Source organism: Corella eumyota, chromosome 4 (assembly GCF_963082875.1).
Source record: "Corella eumyota chromosome 4, kaCorEumy4.1, whole genome shotgun sequence".
In the NCBI taxonomy this organism is placed as follows: domain Eukaryota; kingdom Metazoa; phylum Chordata; class Ascidiacea; order Phlebobranchia; family Corellidae; genus Corella; species Corella eumyota.
In genome coordinates, this window is record NC_137493.1 from 4,939,915 (window position 1) to 4,958,669 (window position 18,755).

General features: G+C 27.3%; 4 protein-coding genes across 4 annotated transcripts; all 4 read right to left on the reverse strand.

Annotated features, from left to right (window-relative positions):
* Positions 1-83: 83 nt before the first annotated feature.
* Positions 84-1,352, reverse strand: LOC145751362 (kxDL motif-containing protein 1-like). The gene is made up of 3 exons (XM_082567480.1): positions 1,178-1,352; positions 946-1,112; positions 84-414 (listed from the first exon to the last, which is right to left on the reverse strand). The coding sequence occupies exons 1-3, from the start codon at positions 1,304-1,306 to the stop codon at positions 222-224; spliced, it is 489 nt and encodes a 162-aa protein (XP_082423606.1). The 5' UTR covers positions 1,307-1,352; the 3' UTR covers positions 84-221.
* A 390-nt stretch (positions 1,353-1,742) lies between these two features.
* Positions 1,743-4,328, reverse strand: LOC145749879 (EP300-interacting inhibitor of differentiation 3-like). The gene is made up of 8 exons (XM_082565761.1): positions 4,208-4,328; positions 4,050-4,136; positions 3,584-3,720; positions 3,191-3,321; positions 2,907-3,037; positions 2,463-2,644; positions 2,089-2,291; positions 1,743-1,997 (listed from the first exon to the last, which is right to left on the reverse strand). Exons 2-8 carry the CDS (start codon positions 4,127-4,129, stop codon positions 1,905-1,907), a joined length of 957 nt encoding a protein of 318 aa, XP_082421887.1. The 5' UTR covers positions 4,130-4,136; positions 4,208-4,328; the 3' UTR covers positions 1,743-1,904.
* LOC145749878 (uncharacterized) lies at positions 4,314-7,073 on the reverse strand. The gene has a single exon (XM_082565759.1). It carries the CDS (start codon positions 6,110-6,112, stop codon positions 4,835-4,837), a length of 1,278 nt encoding a protein of 425 aa, XP_082421885.1. The 5' UTR covers positions 6,113-7,073; the 3' UTR covers positions 4,314-4,834.
* A 61-nt stretch (positions 7,074-7,134) lies between these two features.
* On the reverse strand, positions 7,135-9,826 carry LOC145749980 (arylacetamide deacetylase-like). The gene is made up of 10 exons (XM_082565881.1): positions 9,677-9,826; positions 9,411-9,564; positions 9,190-9,252; positions 8,947-9,010; positions 8,630-8,763; positions 8,177-8,351; positions 7,976-8,092; positions 7,670-7,874; positions 7,420-7,573; positions 7,135-7,166 (listed from the first exon to the last, which is right to left on the reverse strand). Exons 1-10 carry the CDS (start codon positions 9,824-9,826, stop codon positions 7,135-7,137), a joined length of 1,248 nt encoding a protein of 415 aa, XP_082422007.1.
* Between the last annotated feature and the right edge of the window lie 8,929 nt (positions 9,827-18,755).

Sequence of the window (18,755 nt, forward strand, 5' to 3'; positions counted from 1 at the left end):
GCACATAAATAACACCAATCAAAAAAATCAGTTTTATATTTAATACTCATCTATTAATTTCATATGTATATATATTTAATTGACAATAAAAAGTTTAGCATGTATATATGAACAAAAAAGTATGCTTACAAAAAATAATAAAAAGAACTAATACACATAAATAACTTGGTTAATATATTTAGTTGAACCAATAACTAAGAGTTTTGAAAATTTCAACCAGCTCAGATTTCATCTCTAAAATCAATTAAATTATTTGATTCTAAATTGTTAATTGAAGTTTGACTTGTTGAGGGTAAGTTATCATTGTTTTGTTTTAAATCTGCATCATTGTTTGAATTATTTTCAGGTTTTGAGTCGGGTTCAATTACCAACCAAACTTCTGGTTTCTTATTATTCACAGCTTCTTTAATTTTTCTAAAAAAAAGTTTAAACTCAACAATATAACTTTTCAGCTCTGGGCAAACTCACCTAATTACATCATTTGCCATCTATTTTAATAAAAATCACACCTCTAGGGATACATTGTCACTACGTGCTTGGTAAGTAAAAAACTGCTAGGGTGGTTTAGTGGTAAAAACACTTGCTTCACTACATAAAGGTTGTGGGTTCAATCCCCATTGGTCTCATGCTGTAGCACCCTTAAGTAAGGCGCTATAAACGGTATGAACTCTTGCTGAGCCAGCACTTAATCAGCAACAAATTTCCGGGCAGTTATAATTTATATAATATCCCAAACTGCTAAAGGCAACTCGAGACTGGGTTCGAGTAACTGATGTTACTCTATGTTTAGGTCGCGCATTTGACCTTCCCACATCGAGGATAAAGATATCTACAAAAAAAAGAAAACTTCTAGTTAAGTTATTTAGAGTTTAGTTGTCTCTAAATTAAGTTAACAAACTTTCCATGTAAATATAAGCTATCATCCAAATATATTTTGTGCACTACCTTATTCTGGTAAAAATGATATTTAAATCTTGTTTCATTTCAACAAGCATAGTTGTGTGTTTACGAAATTTGTCCAATATTTTTCCCTGTTGAGTTTCACAAACGTTGTTGCAGTTCTCAAGCATTTGATTCGACTTTTCCAATCTTTTTAGCATTTCATTTTGACTCTAAATATATTTAAACATTGTACAAAAAACATTCGAAAACTTTAACGATTTGAAGACTAACTTACTTTTATAACAACTTGTAAATCTTTTTCATTGACAATATTTTTGATTTTTTCACCAAAATCGATTGGTAGATTTGAAGATTGTGCAGATGTTTGTGTATTTACAGAATCAGAACTACTTGAGACTGACATATTTACTAATTTAAACGAAGATGTTCTATACCAAATCTAAGCAATAGCAAATCTCATGGAGGGGTAATACCCAATTCTGTAGTGACGTAATACAATAATAATGGTATCCTTCCAATTTGCAACAAAAATAATTCTGACCTTTATAACACTGTTTGCCCAAAGGCCAATAATTCATGTGTGGTACTAAAATAATATTAAAGCTTGAACATTTTTAATTTAGTAAATTTTAATATATAGCCTATCTTCAACATAAACCATTATTAACACTTTGACCAAGTACAAATTAAAACCTAAAAGCAGAAACTAATTTTGGTTAAATTTAGGTTATGGTTTATTGAAGTTTGTCCTATTATTGTTTCTGATAAATAAAACTATTTTTTTGCAAAACTACATTTTTTATACTTTATTTAAAAATAGAAATAGAACTCTGGTTGTGATTTCATGCAAAAAAATCCAGTTAAAAATTACCTAAAAACAACTACAAATGAACAATAATAATGCACAGTGTGTATTTAAACATTACAAGAACAAATATACAAACAACATTAGCTAATATAAATGGCTGCTAAAAACGATAAAAAAATGGAGAAAATTGTTTTTAATTGGTGGGTGGAATATTAGGTTCTTTACCCTTTAATTGATAAACCTCAACTATAGATTGCCATTCTTCTACAGATAAGGATACCATCATCTATAAAAAATAATTAAAATAAAAAAGCAAAAATTTAAAATCATACATTTGCTCAGAATTGGTTAAAAAAATAAAACTGCAATAAAAATACCTGATTACAAATATCTGACGTTGACCGCTTTTTACTTTTTACTGACTTTTCTTTAAGGGGCCTAACAACAGGCAAGCCGTGTTCGTTTAATAAAATTTTAACTAAACCATCTTTCACCAAAAAAGCAAGATGGAAAATGTTTTCGATTGTGTGACCATATGATTGGGGATTTACAACTAATTCAAAATAATCGATTGGGTCCTCTGTGGTACAAAAAATAAAATGTTTTTATTAAAAAGAAGGTTTTAAAGAATTCTACAGACCAAGTTTAACAATTTAATACCATCTACACCAAGCTAGTTAAAAAAAAATTAAAAAATTAATTTTTTTTCTTGTAAGTGCTTAAAAAAGGTTTTTAATTTGAATTAACTCACGATACTCTTTATATAAAATTCTAATTCTTTGAAAAACTTTTTCAATTTCCTGTGGGGTTGCTTCTTCTCGATCGTTTCCGTAGTTAGTGATACGAGCTGGTTGTTGTAGTTTTCCTGGCTCTTCGTTTGTTGCTTTCGTTCTTGCTTTTGGCCGTTTTTTCTCAATTTCCAACATACCAAGTCTGGATTTCAAATTTTTGTACATAAACATTAAAATGATTATCAGATATGTAACAGGTTGTCAATTTATATATGACAATATGTTTTAAATATTTTTTTTAATTATGTCAAAGGTAACACTTAATCAATCTAATAGGTTTACTACATAAAACCTTACAACCTGCAAATATTTCTACAGCAACTTTAAAACAATATAATATGCCTTAGCATAGACTCAATGATCATAAAAATATAAAAGGTATATATAAAAAATACAAAAATTACAGTGGCTGTAGCGCAGGCACAATTCCTTTAAAATATTTGGTAGTCTCTTTTCCCAGTGTTTCCCAGCCAGAGTCGGGAATTAAAATGTCTTGTTGATTTTGGGTGGAAACACTACCTCCCATCAGCGTAACCTAAAATTTAATTTAGACTCAAAAAAAAATTTTTTGTATAATTTCAAAATTTTTACAAAACACTTTTGCACCATATTTTCGATTATAATGCTCAGTAATATAGAATACTGCATAAAAATAAAAATTAAATAAATAAAATTGAAATAAATATACCAATTTTAACATAAATTCATCGGATTGAAAAGCAACCAGATCAGTGTTCAGTGCATTAGTTTTTTCTGCCCCAATTGACACTGTTAAGGTTAGTAACCTAAAGTCTAACGCTGCTTCTCTTGGACCCTTTACTGGTTAAAAAAATTAACTGTCATGGTCATTTTACAAGTATGTTAAAATAATATTAAAAAACTGTTAAAATAGTACAACAACAAAAAAGAATTAAGTAGCAAGTTAAATCTATTTTCATGTAAATTTCCAAAGGAAGTAAGCATAAGAGCGATTATATAATTAAACGTAAACCATATAAAAACTACAGATTTCTTTTAACTTAAGTTTAACAAAAATTATACAACATTGTGACCAAATAACTTTATTAATTTTAACGCAAACCTTTTTTAAATAACTGGTTGGCTTGCTTAATACAATTTACTAAACCGTCATTTTCTGGTTTAGCTAAATCTTCTTTATTTTTTTGTGTGGCAGCAATCAAACCCCTGTATTCATTTCTTATTGCAATTCTTTCAGCACTAGAACCAAAATTGAAAAAAAAACTATGATTTTTTTAACTATTTTTTTGTTGCTAAAGTTTGGTGCTAATTTAGAAATTTTATGTGTGGTTTTTTAAATTTTAATTTTGTTAAAACAAAATTTAAAACTATTTAACTTACAGCACTACAATAGTTATGTATATTACAATTAAAAATACATGTAGAATTTTTACAATTTCAAAAAAAGCAAAAAACTTTTCCTAAAGTAGGAATTATTTAAAAAAGTCCTAAAGTCGTTTAAAATTTTTTTTTTTTGTTTAATTTAAGTAGATATTTACAATTACAAATTTTAAAAAAAATCCTCTTACTCTGTTTGTGCCACTTCATCTGCCTGACTTTCCAGAATAGAATCGGTCCAACTTGCATCAGAGTTCTGACTTTTAGACATAATCACTCTAAATCAATCGAAATAAATAAAGTTTATTTTTCTTAAGCAACGAATAATTATATTAATTGTAACACTTACCTAAATAATTCTAATTAATTAAAAGAGTTTCCTGAATTTTAAAAACCTATCTGCCCTTTTAAGTGTTTTGTATTTTCTAAAAGTTACTTAATTATCTAAAAAATACCTAAAAAATAAAGACAAACTAACAATTTTTAGCATTTAAATTGGAAGTTATAGGATTAAAGTATTACTGTTTAATTGTTCAAAAATGGTTCAAAATTCAATTATACATAGTTAAATATTCATTGAACTAAAAGTTGTTATCAAGTTTAAATTAACTTAATGATTTTTCGACAAAAATACAAAAAATAAATTGAAACAACTTTGGCACTTTTCAACTATAATAACCTGATAAAAAAAACATTAAAAATATATATTTTTTAAAAAGGGCTATGTTTAAAAAAGTTTACTGAATTGTTTAATTAAGTGTAAGAAAAAAATTAAAATTTAATTGCACAATTTGGCGTTTGTGTAATTAATGATTACACTGCATTAGAAATCTACTCTTTCTTTCAGCACAGTTTATAAATGCGCAGCAAGCCAATATCTTAGCAAGTATTAACATTTTTAAACTTATTATAATACTTCGACATAAATTTGTCATAAAAAAACATCTTTCAAAATAAACTTCTGATCAATTTTTTATTAATGATCAATCGAAGTGCTTTCTGGTTCCTTTGGTTTTAAGTTAAGAAAATCTGGCATAGTTTGAGCTGCTGGCTCATCTTCCGATACTTCTGATTTTTCCTCCACCATAACAGCTCCTCCAGAGAGAAGATCACTGGATTTAAACCTATATACATCAGTGTTAAACTTTGTGCAGGTACCTGTTGCTGGATCAAGATTAGAACTACCTCCGTAAAGCAACAAGTTGTCACCGCAAATGCAGAGTGAGTGTAAACCCATTTGAGGTGGAAGAAACATATCTGCAACCTCATTATCACTGTTGGTAACCTCAGGCTGAAACCACTGATTAGTAGAAGTGTCATACAGATTGAAGTCATTAAAATGCTGGTTTGCGATGCCTCTACCGCCATGTATGATTAATCGACTTCCTATGCTAGAAGCAGCATGAAAAGACCTTGGTTGTGGTTGGCAACCTAATCCATTACACACTTCCCATTTATTGGCATCAATGTCATACCTCCATAAGTCATTCTGGCGGGATTGACTGTCTTTTCCTCCAAAAACATACAACCATTCTTTTCCATTTGGGTCAATAATTGTTGTAAGACTATGTGCAGCCCGAGGGCTTGGTGCATCACTGTTTGGTTGCAACAAAGACCATTTTTCAAGCTTGGTGTCAAAACAAAACAGTTGATTTGACCATGTAAATTCAGCACCAGTCTGCGTGTCACGAACTTCTTGCAAACTGTCCTCCATATCTTCATACTCATCGTTATCTGCAGAGGAGTTCTCTGAGATGACCTCTTCTTCAGAAGGTCCAAATCCACCAAAAACATAAAATTTATCTCCTACTGATGCTGACATCACCTTGTCGCGACAACTAGGACCTCCAGGTGCTTCAATTTTTCTCCAGATGTTACCTAAAGTATCAAAAGAATAAAAATCGCTCATCCAACCAGTAAATTGGCTTAAACCTCCAAAAAGATACAAATTATTGCCAACTGCAGACATTGTTGCCCCAGAGCGTTGATTTGGTTGAATTTCCCCTGGATTTGGTTTTGACCAAGTCAGATCATTAGAATCATAAACCAACAGTTCATTTGACTCTTGGTCTTCCTGTCCATTTATAGATATAACACCACCAAAAATATACAACTTCGTTCCAATGGCTGCTGCAGCCTGGCCCTCTCTTGGAGATACTGTTGACTTTATTTCATCTTTTGACCAGTTTAGAGGAATGTTGTTCTGAATTTTTTTTCCATATTGTTGTGACTGTGAAGATGCTTCATTTCCCATAATTAAAAATACCTTATCTATAAAAAAAATTACCCTAATTTTAAACTAGCTTTTTACTTTTAAATAAGGTTATCAGCTACATACTTTTGACTTCGTATTTATAGAAAGACATCAATCATTTTAATATTTAAAAAAAATATTTGTAATTAATAGAATTACACGAAAACAATTGCAAATTCATACATAGGTCTATCTGTCTATGCATTTAGGTTATTTGTACCAGAAATTACATGAATTTTTAAACCCAGCTACATCAATTATGTGTTTCATAGACCGGTATTTTAGCGAACGTTCTATACTCGCCAATGACTTATTTTCTAAATCGCACATACCGTAAAATGTTATTTAAAAGATAGATAATATTGTTTAAACACGGCAATATATTTGTAATATTATCAACATAAATCACATATATACTTTATAGAATACAAGTTTAAATGTTAAAGTAAGCTATACATTAAACCATACTCTTCTACCAACTAAATATTCTAATACCATATTACAATTTATATATACTCAAACAATATTCTGACAATTCTTAAGTGCAAATAAACAGTCACAAGATACTGTACAATACAAAACTAAACAACCTATAACTGTATAATCAGATAATTGATAATTATCAGAAATAAATTACTCTCTACTGTCTACTAACAGACTTATTAACTTAAAAAAATTTAGCCTATCCTTGAACTAACACATTACCAAAACAAACGAATGATATATAACCCAAACAAAACAAACTAACAACCCGACAACTAAACGTAACAATAAAACAAACTAACAACTAAACGTAACAACTTTTTTTAGAATCTGAGAAAACAGTTATTGTTGCATAAAGCAAACCTATGTGTGCAATGTGTTGATGATGTTTAGAGCACTTATTATATTGAATAAGGCTCTTCTAACATCCACCATAGGGAGCGGGGTCGGCCTCCCACACCAGCGGGAGGCCTCCCGATTCCCACTCCAACTGTATCTTAACTTAAAAAATTGATCGAGTGATGCTGAAAAAAATATTTTTACTTGTGGTCTTTCGCGCGAACCAAGATTGCTATAGATATAATATAAAAAAAAAAGTTTAACGTCCATACTTATTTTTTTATTTTGTTCAATAACGTTTATTTGCAAACGAATAACCGACAAAAAAAAATTTTTTTTTTATGTTTATGTAAAGAATATTATTAAAGCTTATATGGTGTTTGAATTTTTGCTGAACAACCACCACAAGTAGACAGCAGTAAAAATAAATTAATTAATACGTTATAATTGCAATAATTTTGTTAAATTTAAACTTTATTTTTTGCCAATTAATTTAGTTTTTATAGCTTCTAAAAGTGTCAAAGAAGCAGCTTTGTATTCGTCAACATTTTCAAAGCGAATGGCTCCATGAGGTGCGTTCTTTATATTAACATGCTCGACAACTTTACCAAGTTTCTTTAAACGTTCAACATACATAATCTAAATATTTTATAAAATAAAACAACTTGAAATTGGCCAAGTGATAATAAAAAATGAGAGTTATTACATTTAACGGTGACATAACATTTTACATACCGCTTCGTCCCTTAAAGTGTCACAGTCACATGTTATAATGTAAGCGTTAGGTGTTTTTTGAAGAAGTTCATCTTTAGCAGCTAACGGTGCCAGTCGCGGATCAAGAAGCAGTTTTTTAACACGATTTCTCTCCAAACTTGTTAAATTATTACTAGCTTTTAAGCTTATGGTAAGGGGAAATTCAGGAAAAGGTTCCTTTATAAACCTGTTTTTAAAAACAACAATATAAATAAGCTATGTTATCTTATTTATACAAACTGCGCAGCTATATGACAAGCAAATTCATAGTGCATACATATGGTATACCTTGCCGGAATGTTATCGGTGTTCACATGTTCATAAAAGTCATAGTCAAATTTTCCATCTTTATATAGATGCCCATGATATTTTAATATGGAAAGCATTCTTGGGTCTTCATCAAATCTAGCAAAACATTTGAGATAAAGTACATTTTCGTAGGAAGCACCAACGTAGTTCACTAAATAGCTTTTTGTAAAAACGCCCTACCCTAAGTAACTCATTCGAAATCGATTAAGTAAACGTTCGGGAAGTACTGGATCATGCTTGTGAGATTCAAAGTTAGGTAAATGGTAGTGCGTAAATTGCAAAACCGGATAAATAAGATATTGAGAGTGAATTTTGTTTTGCAACTCAAGACTTACAGCAGCAGCCAAGTTTCCACCTAAAATAATATATAAACAGCATATTATCAACAAGCTATAGGCAATATATGCGTTTTGTTTTTAGAAAATATGCGATTTTACCATTAGGTATGTTTGAACTTTAATAAATCGCGATGTAATTTCTGATAAACCTTGTTACTTATTAGCCTAAAACTTAATCTAAAACAAACACATGTCTAATGCGAACAAACAGATCGGCCTTATAATTTGTATGCAAAACCTAACAATAAAATGAATTGTGCAGCGTGAGCAACTTTTTTTTAAATAACAATATTACCAGCGCTGTCTCCGACGAGAGCTATTCGTTTCTTATCAACTCCAAAACGATCCGCATTCTTGATAAATTCTTTGGCCACCATAAGACAGTCGTTGTATGCAGCTGGGAAAGGAAATTGAGGCGCTTTTCTGTAGCTAAATATTTTGTTTTTTTATGGAGTTTACTTTTTAAATGGATAAACAATCAAACTTAAGAATTATATGAAACAGTTTAAGCATAAAGATATTAAAATACAACATGCATAGTTATTTCATTTACTTCTTTAATTTAATACAAATATTTGTTTTATCAAACTTTAGAATACACGTAATATTTACTCTGGGGCGATTACAACTGCGTTGATCTTCTTAGCCATAGGACCCAAAAAAGTACTGTACAGATCTATGAATATAAACAGTATAGAAAAAGTGTAAAAATCCTACTAGTGTGAATAATGCTTTTCTATAATGGTTACCCTTTTTAATTTTCACTTAAAATATTAGTTAATTTTATAAAGCACAAAAATTTAAAAAAAAAAAAAGTTTAAGAAAGACATTCATAAGAGGAAAGATCACACTTACCAGGTTTTACAAGTGTAAAACCGCCTCCATGATAATATACAACTCCAGGACCTTTAAAAGTATCTGTTAATAAAACGTATGTTTATGCATAGAAAGAAAATGCTAATTATGCATTTTTGAAATGTATTATTATTAATAGTAATACCACCCAATGCCAATGTTATGTTGTAATGTTTAAATTTATTGTGCATATTTTATTATTTGAAGATTTGCGGATTTACCTTTTTTATTGTCGGGAGTAAATATTAGCACACGTATCCCGTTCCACGTTTCGTTGGTCACGGTGACGCCCTCAGTTTGTTTTAATTTCGGCAATTCAAAAACCCAACGCATTAACGCCCAATTGTCGTAACCCAAAGCCTGTTGAACAGTATTCTATACAAAATAAACAAAAAAATGATAATCATTTTTAAAGGCTTATTGTAACTTTTACTATACAAAAGTAGGTGAGGAAGAAACAAAAATATACACAAGGAAATTAGTTTACCGTTACAAAGTTGTCGCAAATATTTTGTATAGTTGTTAAGGTAAATGCAATAATTCTGGTTTCCTTTCTATCCAACCATCCTTTCGGCAAGGGCACGTATATTGCATATGCGATACATGTCACTCCAATTAGTATACCTAGTCTACCCATGCCAAGTTTACCTGCTTATTATAACGTATATTTTAAAACGTTCAGTACGATGAACATTTTAATATAGTTGTTACATATACTTTATATTTATTAAATAACAAAAGTTAAAAACAAGGTTCAAAGCTGTAATTAGCTTAACCAGTTCTGACTTGCTGGCGTACTTTTCGTGTAAGCGCAACGGATTGCACGTCTGTTTGCTTGATATTTGCAGAAACTTTTTTATATTTACTTTAGTCCAAAGTAATATTAATTTATGAAATCGTTAGTTAGCTAATCATTAAGGAAATTAGTGTTAAATACTGTATTCACAATATAACTATAGTTAGTATAACGAAAAACCTACATTAGCATGTTATGTAAATTTTTAAAAAAAAGTACTAATCTTGTGCTTTAGTTTTTTTATCGTAAAATAAGACAAGCTTTAGTTGTATATTTTAAGAACGGATTGAAGTGGAAAAAACAGTCGATAATTTAACATTAAATTTTTTTTTTTTAAATAAAAATATTTTTTCTTTAAATTATTTAAAATTTATTCAGGTGTAAATAAAAATACCAAAAAAATAATATATTTATATTACAGAAACAAAGCAAAAATATATGGTAAATAATACATTAATTGCCTTTACTATTTAAGTTTATTTAAAAAATATATAAAAATATTGTTGTTATTAAATTTAGTCTTATACCAAATTTAGAGATGATGAAGAAACAATTGTGGTAAAATTTGCTATTAGTTTTATAATAATTTAATATTAATTTTCTATTAGTAATTTAATAATATTGATGATAAATTTTTTTTTTTTGCATTTATAATTTAGAGACATTATTTTACAAGTATACAAGTATATTAAACAATATATTATAATAGGCTTTGCAAGTTCAATTTGATACATTTTCGTAACATCAAAGATTTTGTTTGCCTGTTAAAAATAATTTTGCCAAATTTTTTATTTTTATCCATCTTCTTTATATAAAGTATTTTAAATTTTAAGGTTTTTACATGTTTACATATAAACAATATTAAGTTTCTTGCATCTAATTAGTTAAACAGACAATACTTGTGTTATTGTTCTTTTAAATTGTTTTTGATACTCTAACTCAATCTAGAAATATAATATATTTATTAATGTAAATATTTAGCTGCCACCACAAACAAGTGACAATGACAATTTAAATCATAATGAACAGGAACAAGTAGTTCCTAAAACGTAAGATTAAAAAATGTTTTATTAACAAACATTAACATAAATATTAATTTTAAAAGTTTTAAAATTATAAACATTAAGCTATTTCTATATTTCCACAGAGGAGCAGAGCTTTTTTATTCTACATCAATTAAAAAAGTCCATGAAAGTAAAGCAAATCAACAAAAATCATTAAATGCTTTAAACGAGTTGTAAGTCTAGGTTAAAGTTTATTTAAACACTTTTTATTGTATTAAAAAAATAATTTACCATCCACATTTATATTAAAAAACACTTATATTAAAAGCAATATTTACTGTATATGTACAGATATTCTAACTTAGAGTATAAACATGAAGAGCATATTCAAGGTAAAAAAAAGTTTACTATTTTTTTATATACAATTGTGTAGGTTTGCACAATATTCATAACAGTATGTGTTTGCTTCCACAATAATAATACATATAGGCCAGAAAATTTTTTTAATTTTCAAATAAAAAAACTAAAATATACCCAAAAAATCAATTGGTATTCAACACACACAGAGCCTTTTAAAAATTCCACATAACATCCCTAAAAATGGTATTGATTTGCACCTACGTTAAATTGCAAACACATAAGAAAATAATACAAGCATGTCCCTTTATTTAAAATTTGCACTTTCCATCATTTTCTACTTTTTTTTGTAAAAAAGGAATATTTTTTAATCAATGTGTAAAAAGTTTGTAGTACAAAAATCCTATAACTGTATTGCAAATATAAACAGCAACTAGATCTGGTGAATATCAAATGTTCGAAGATAAAAAGACAATTATCGTATCTAGAAGTGATGAAGAAGATGAAGCTACGAATAAAGAACCTGATGAAGCTACGAATAAAGAACCTAATTGTTGTAATGTTTAAAAATAGATTAACTTACTTATGTTTATATAGAATAATTCGACTCGTAAATTCAAATAAACATAAATATAGGCTACACATTAAGAATATATACATACAGAATATTTAATGTGCATTCTGTAAATGCAGTTCTGTAAATGCAGTTGTTAAACAAATTTTTAATGTAATGCTATATTTTTCTATTATTACAGCATGTACCTGTTGCTGCATTACACTAAAGTTAAACCAATTCAACAGTAACTATAGAAATATCAACATGCAATGTTGCTGTATGAATCAGCAACAAGTAAAAGTTATATTTAATATTTTTGTTATTTTTTTTTAATATTTGGTGTACTAAAATACAAAACTATTAACACTATCAACTAAAACAGCATTTCTTATAAAATGTTACTTTGTATAAACCGTTTTAGGAATCCCTAACACAATTTAGCATCTATTAGTTACAAATTTTAAATATATTTGGAAAAAAAGAATTTTAATAAATATTTTTTGTTGCCATAAAAATTAACTTGTTTTATCAACAGGTGGGGAAAATTATGCAACCAGTTGAATTTGATAAAAACTGTTGTTGTGTTTTGAGACTTTTAAGTGCTTTATGGTAAGAAGTTTACCTCATTTTAAATATACATATAATCTAAAAAAAACTTTGTAAGTAAAATTTTTTAACAAGATATTTTTTTAAAATAAATATTTCAGTTACCTCATACTATCGAGAACAGATTTGGTTTGTTATTTTTTGTTTGTCCTCAACCTAATGTTATCTGCTTCTATATTGTCTATGCTTCTTCCATGCATGTTATTCTTATGGTCAACACTTCATAACCCAAGATCACATAAAGTGTTCTGGATAATATGTTTTGGATATTTACTGGTATGTGATTCTTTTTTTTGCTTAAAAATTAAAAAATTAGGTTTGGCAATGCGAATTTTACACTAATTGATCAGAAATATTTATTTTAGTGCTTAAAAATCAAATTTTGTTGCTTTTTTATAATTAAATTTAAAAGATGTAATAAACATTTTTCAAAAAATGTTAGTGCTTTTTTTTAAAAAGTGTTAATTTGTGTCTTTTTTTTTAAATAGTGAATGTGGTTTTTTCGTGTTAAGGTTATTTTCTATTTTAGGTGGTAATAATCTTAAACATGATCTTTTCATCCCGATTTAACACTGAGGCAAACATATATTCAAATAAAATCTATCCTTTCTGGTGGCCAAGATTTTTGGGAATTTACCAAAGAATTGGTTTGATTGTATTGAACTGGGTGCAACTAGTTTGTGTGTTCCTACACTTTTTTAACTTAAAAGTAACCGAATTTCTTATATGGGCTAAAACTATTTAAAAAGTATTTTTTATTAACTACAAGTGTTTAAACTATTTATTAAACAACAATCTAAAATATTAAACAACAACAATCTTACTTTTTTCAAATATTTGCCTTGGCTAGAATTTTAAAAACTTTTAAATTAACAATCTTATTAATAACATTCCTAACATCCTAAACAAAGAAAGGCACATATTACTTACACCCAGAACTTCACATTTTTTTATTTTTTACTCATTTAGTATTTGTTTATTATAAAAAAGTTAAGACTATTGACTTACATGTTTATTCAGAGTCATGGATTATGGATTTCAAATAAAGTTTATACTAAAATCGAAGAAAAATTTAAAAATGGTATTTAATCATTTTAACTAAAAGTAAAATAAATAGTTTAAATAACATATTGTTAAACTTATTTATAAAATATTTATATAATTTAATATTATTATTTTAAATTTATTAAAATAATATTAAAACATTTAAAGATTAAATTTAAAAATTATGTTATTAACAATAAACAAACCATTAACAATAATAATAAATAAAGATGCAACATCTGATGAAGAAAATCGTGAGAGTGATGTGGTAAAAGATGGATGTTGTTCAAGGTACACTTTTCTACAGTTTTTATATATGCTATTTTTTTTAATTATGATTAATAATCTGGTTAGTCTTACTGTAACCAGACCCCAATTACACCGCAATTACTGTAACCAGACCGCAATTACACCGCAATTACAATTGTAATAATAGATTATAACATTTGAAATATATCCACAACAAATATTTAACAGTAGGTGCAAGTGTTGCAGAAATATTTTCAACCAAAAATGTGATGTTGTATCAGATGTATATGGGTATATATTCTTTTGTGAGCTTATTAACTGTTTTATCACCTTTTTTGGATACTATGCATTCGGGGTAAGCCCTTATTTTAAAAGAATAGGGTTTTTCATATGTTTACTTCTGTTTTAAAGAGTTAAAACATGTTAAATCATGTAAATGCATAGTATTATGACCATAACTATTTATGGATTCATTTATTTATATTTAAAAGTGTACAAGAAATATTTTTTTTTATAATATCAGTCATTTTTAAATATAACACTTTTTTTATAGGCATACCCTGTACGGTCTAATATAATTTCTGCTTTGAAAATAAATAATGTTTCTCCAGGATTTCTTGCAATCTTGTTAATTCAGGTAAAAAAGTTTTTATTAATTGTAACATTGTATAGCCTAAATGTTGTATTGATGTTTTTTATATAATACATAATATTACATACTATATTTTCCACTAAAGTATATAAATATAAGTAAATTAAATTTTTTTTTTGTAAATGATTTATATAAAATATTATTATTTAAATTAATTTTATACAAAAAATATTTTTTATAACTTTTCGTTCTTTACTGTAGTTACTCTTAATGTTTGTTGATCGCATTCTACATGTTTTAAAATCCCGGGACCTTAGATATTGGTATCAAATATTTTTGATTATAACCTTTCACCTTTGGTTATTCTTTCTACTACCTTATATCAACAAAAAGTAAACTTTAGTAAAAAAAGTTAAAAATATTTTGCACATATTAATGAAGAAACATAATTTTCTGATAACCATCTATCTTTACTTCATTTAAGTAAATTCAAGGCTTTTTATTTTTTGTATCCTTTTAGACCTTTTTTTGAAAATCATGTGGCTCAATTATATTATTTTGTCAAAGCAATTTATTTTCTATTATCTGCATATCAGTTAAGAGCAGGTTACCCAACTACAGTTGTTGGAGGTTCACTGATGAAATCTCATAATTTTTTCGCATGGTTAATTTTTAAGGCGTAAGCATTTATTTAATTTTTGCATTTTAGTTTTTAATTTTTATAAAAGGTTAACTGTTTAGCAAAAAATATTTAATACTGCTTTCATAGCTTACTTTAAAAAAATTCATATAAGCTTTATAGCCTACTTTAATTTTTAAAATTAGATAACTTTTGAAACAAATTAAAATAAGTTGCCTTTTACATTTTCTAGGTATTTTTTTATACCATTTCTGGCAGATATAACAGTTAGCTTAGATTGGGCTTGTACTAAGACATCATTACAGTTCGGTGAATGGATGAAGTTTTGGTCAATTTATGTTGAGGTGTTTGATTTAAAAGGCAGGAGAGTTTACGAAGCAGTAAGTTCTTAAATTTATAATGATTAATTTTTTTGTTGTCTATGTAAAGTTTGGTTAAAATAAAAAAAAAATTTTTAAAATTTTATTATTTTAGTTAAACTACAAACTTGCAGAACAGTAAAGTGGCAAGATAGTTATTTTGTAAGGTCATGTTATACATATTGTTTAGAAAGACAAACAAAAATCTGGTGCAACCCAAAACAAAATAAAACAAGGGTTTGTTGCTGGTTGTCTAGTTATATTATTTTTGGTTATCTTGAGTCCCTTAATATTCATGTACGTGGCATTTCATGGAATGGGAAATCAAAACAACCCAACACAAGTTGAAATTAAAGTTTCTTTGGAAGGTTTTGAGGTATATTTTGCTGTTTAAGTTTTTTTTTAGGATTTTTAACTTTTTTACTTTGAATTGTTTTTATTGTTTTAAATACTCCTTAAGTTTACTTTTAATTGGTAATCATAAATATAAATTTCTGTTTTTTAGCCAATTTTTCAAGAGGTTAGTGGTCAAGACAGAATTAGTAATTGGAATCCACAACAGTATGCTGATTTTTGTCAACTATATACCAACAACTCTGTAAGAAATATATATTAATACAAAAGTAATTTTGTCTATGTTATGTTTAATATACAAATTGGCTGTATTTTTTAGGTTGCTTCCAATTTTTTATCTGGATTTAGTAACAATGAAGTTGTAACTGTGGCAATTGACGGCCAGTCGAAGACAACATGGGCTATAAGTCCTCCACAGCGAACATTACTTGCTAGTAGACTAAACAACAGCAACCCTCGAAATATTCCTCTTTTATTTGAATGGACTCTAACAAAGCAAGTTATATTAAACTCATTTTAAACTTTACATTAAATTCACTAGGTAATGTAATAATAAACTTTTTTATAACATAATTGGCTTATTACTAAGTCAAATAAAATTTACAGTTATAAAAACAATACAAAATTAAAAATAAAAGTGTAATTTTAAATATATTTTAGCAAACTTAATTGTTTCATAATTTATTGGTATAATCCATAACATAAAGTTTGTAAGCCATTATTAAATACTAATATCTACTATTAGTTTTATTTAAAAATTAGAATAAAGCAAACATAATTTGATGTTAATAAGTTGTCAAACTAGTAGTAAGAATTATCCTTATAAAATCGTTTATTATTTTGTAATATTAATAATTTATTACTAATTTTTTTATTTACATCTAATTTAAACATACCAATTCAAAAATTTATATTTATTTATAATAGAATTGATCAGGATTCCATGAACAGATATACAGGTTTCACTAAAAGAACATTAAAGCCTTATGACCAAATTAGATCAAAATTATTTAAGATTATTTCAACCAACTCACCAAAACCCTTGTAAGTGACACTTTTTTCCTTTTTTTTTAGAAAAATTTTCAAAAAACTATAGCTTCTTTTCATTAATGCGTGTAGCGGGTAGTGTATCAACTGTTTTATAAAAAAGTTTTAAATCAATTGCCTATTGCAAACTATGTGAATTTACCCATGGTGCAAAGGTATCTAAATTAAATAACAACTTAATACATAATGGGAATTGATATTAATTTTACAGAAAGTTGACAAATTTTTACCCGAGATTTATATTGTCACCTGGATCCACTATTACAGAAAATTCCTGTGAATCAACTAGTACAGCCTGTGCAGCCAAAAAACTTTTGCCCACAACCAATGGTAGGCCCTTACTTAAAGTTGGATTATGTCTTGGAAAGTAGCAGGGTCTAACAATAAGATTATTTTAGTGATACTGTGAGCATTAACTTACATTGATACCCAGATTTTAATGTAATGTGTATCTGTCTAATTTTTATTTAGATTACTCGGATATGTCAGTTGCCTTACAACATACTACAGGAGTATCTTGGTGGGTGTTAAAAGAAAACGGTACAAATTCATTTGACCTTATTATTTTCAGTTACAAGGTTTCACCACTCTATTTTAACAAAGCTATCAAACTAGGGTAAGTAATGTTTTATTTTAGTAAATTTTAATAAAATAATATATAAACAAGAAATGAATTTTCTATCTAATACCTAATTATACCTTGGTTGGGGTTTAAAGATTATATTTTATAAATAGAAACAATCGTTGACAACCCAAGATGTTTTACTAAGTTTTAATCAAATACAATTTTTATTTTCCTAAGTGTTTTAGGCCTATATTCTGTATATGTATACATGGCAGCAAAAATATTAAGATGGGTGATGTTTGTTTCCAGCTCTTCAATGATACCTAAGTAAGTTTTGATATTCAGGTGCATTAAATAAAAAAAATATTACACAATTTAAAATGCAACTAAATAAGCAACTGTGTTAAAACTGAACTAATGATCAAATAAAGATATTAAAATCAACTAAAGGCAAAAAAAATATAAAAATAAACAGTAAGTTGTAAAGAAAAACCCATTTGGAAATTCCCAACTACATTTATATATATATTAAATCCTTCTTTACATTTTTTTTTAAATCTTTGTTTATTTCTTTCACTAAATATGTTAAGAATATTGAATATGTTAAGAACTAAATATGTTAAGAATTTACCTTCTTTTAGAGAGATTCCCAATGTGGATGCAATCCTTAAACTATGTGATGACATATCACTTGCACGAGAAACCAAAAAATTTAAGTTGGAAGAAAAGCTTTATGCCAAACTAATTTTTTTGTACAGATCTCCTGAGACACTAATAAAGTGGACAAAATCCCATAACGTATAAATATAAGTTCTCGCATTTTTTTACTAAAGTTTTATTTAAATTAATTTTTTTTTTAATTTGTTGCGGCAATATTTTGTAAAAAATTGAAATAATAATAGCAAAATAAGACACTTTTTGCACAATTTTACTATGCCTTTTTTGTATCCATGCTTGTCATTTGTAGCCTTTACTTAATTATACCAATAATCCATAAAAGTATGGCCCAAATAACAATTTTTATATAATCTGATTTAGTGGTATTGTAAATATTCTCAGCAAATTTGACAGTAAAAAATCTTTGTCATTTATAGACGTTGGGTTATATATTTTTGTACATTTTTAAGTAGGCTATTGTTTTTAGAATGCTTAGATTTTAGTAGGCTTTGCAATTAAAAAAAAATAATAATGTTTTTGGTATGTTTGGTAAAATCCATTTTTTACTAAAAGATGAAATTTAAATCCGTTTAGAATACTAAGTTTGATTTAAATAAAGTAACTAAAAATCTATGTGCGCAAACATTAATGAAAAAAGCACCGTAAAATAAAAATAGTTAAATTTTGTTATTTAAAAATGTGGAATTGTAATTGGAAAATAACTAAACAAGTCATCTTTA

Excerpts from the sequence above, each read along its gene's own strand:
- LOC145749878 (XM_082565759.1), bottom strand. The coding sequence starts at position 6,112 with ATGGGAAATGAAGCATCTTCACAGTCACAACAATATGGAAAAAAAATT.
- LOC145749980 (XM_082565881.1), bottom strand. The coding sequence starts at position 9,826 with ATGGGTAGACTAGGTATACTAATTGGAGTGACATGTATCGCATATGCA. Across the intron at positions 9,253-9,410 it reads TACTCCCGACAATAAAAAAG|ATACTTTTAAAGGTCCTGGA; the intron begins GTAAATCCGCAA and ends TTTTATTAACAG. Across the intron at positions 8,352-8,629 it reads TCTCGTCGGAGACAGCGCTG|GTGGAAACTTGGCTGCTGCT; the intron begins GTAATATTGTTA and ends ATATTATTTTAG.
- LOC145751362 (XM_082567480.1), bottom strand. The coding sequence starts at position 1,306 with ATGTCAGTCTCAAGTAGTTCTGATTCTGTAAATACACAAACATCTGCA. Across the intron at positions 1,113-1,177 it reads ATTTACAAGTTGTTATAAAA|AGTCAAAATGAAATGCTAAA; the intron begins GTAAGTTAGTCT and ends AAATATATTTAG. Across the intron at positions 415-945 it reads ATCATTTTTACCAGAATAAG|AAAAATTAAAGAAGCTGTGA; the intron begins GTAGTGCACAAA and ends ACTTTTTTTTAG.
- LOC145749879 (XM_082565761.1), bottom strand. The coding sequence starts at position 4,129 with ATGTCTAAAAGTCAGAACTCTGATGCAAGTTGGACCGATTCTATTCTG. Across the intron at positions 3,322-3,583 it reads CAACCAGTTATTTAAAAAAG|TAAAGGGTCCAAGAGAAGCA; the intron begins GTTTGCGTTAAA and ends TTTTTTAACCAG. Across the intron at positions 2,292-2,462 it reads AATTTTATATAAAGAGTATC|AGGACCCAATCGATTATTTT; the intron begins GTGAGTTAATTC and ends TTTGTACCACAG.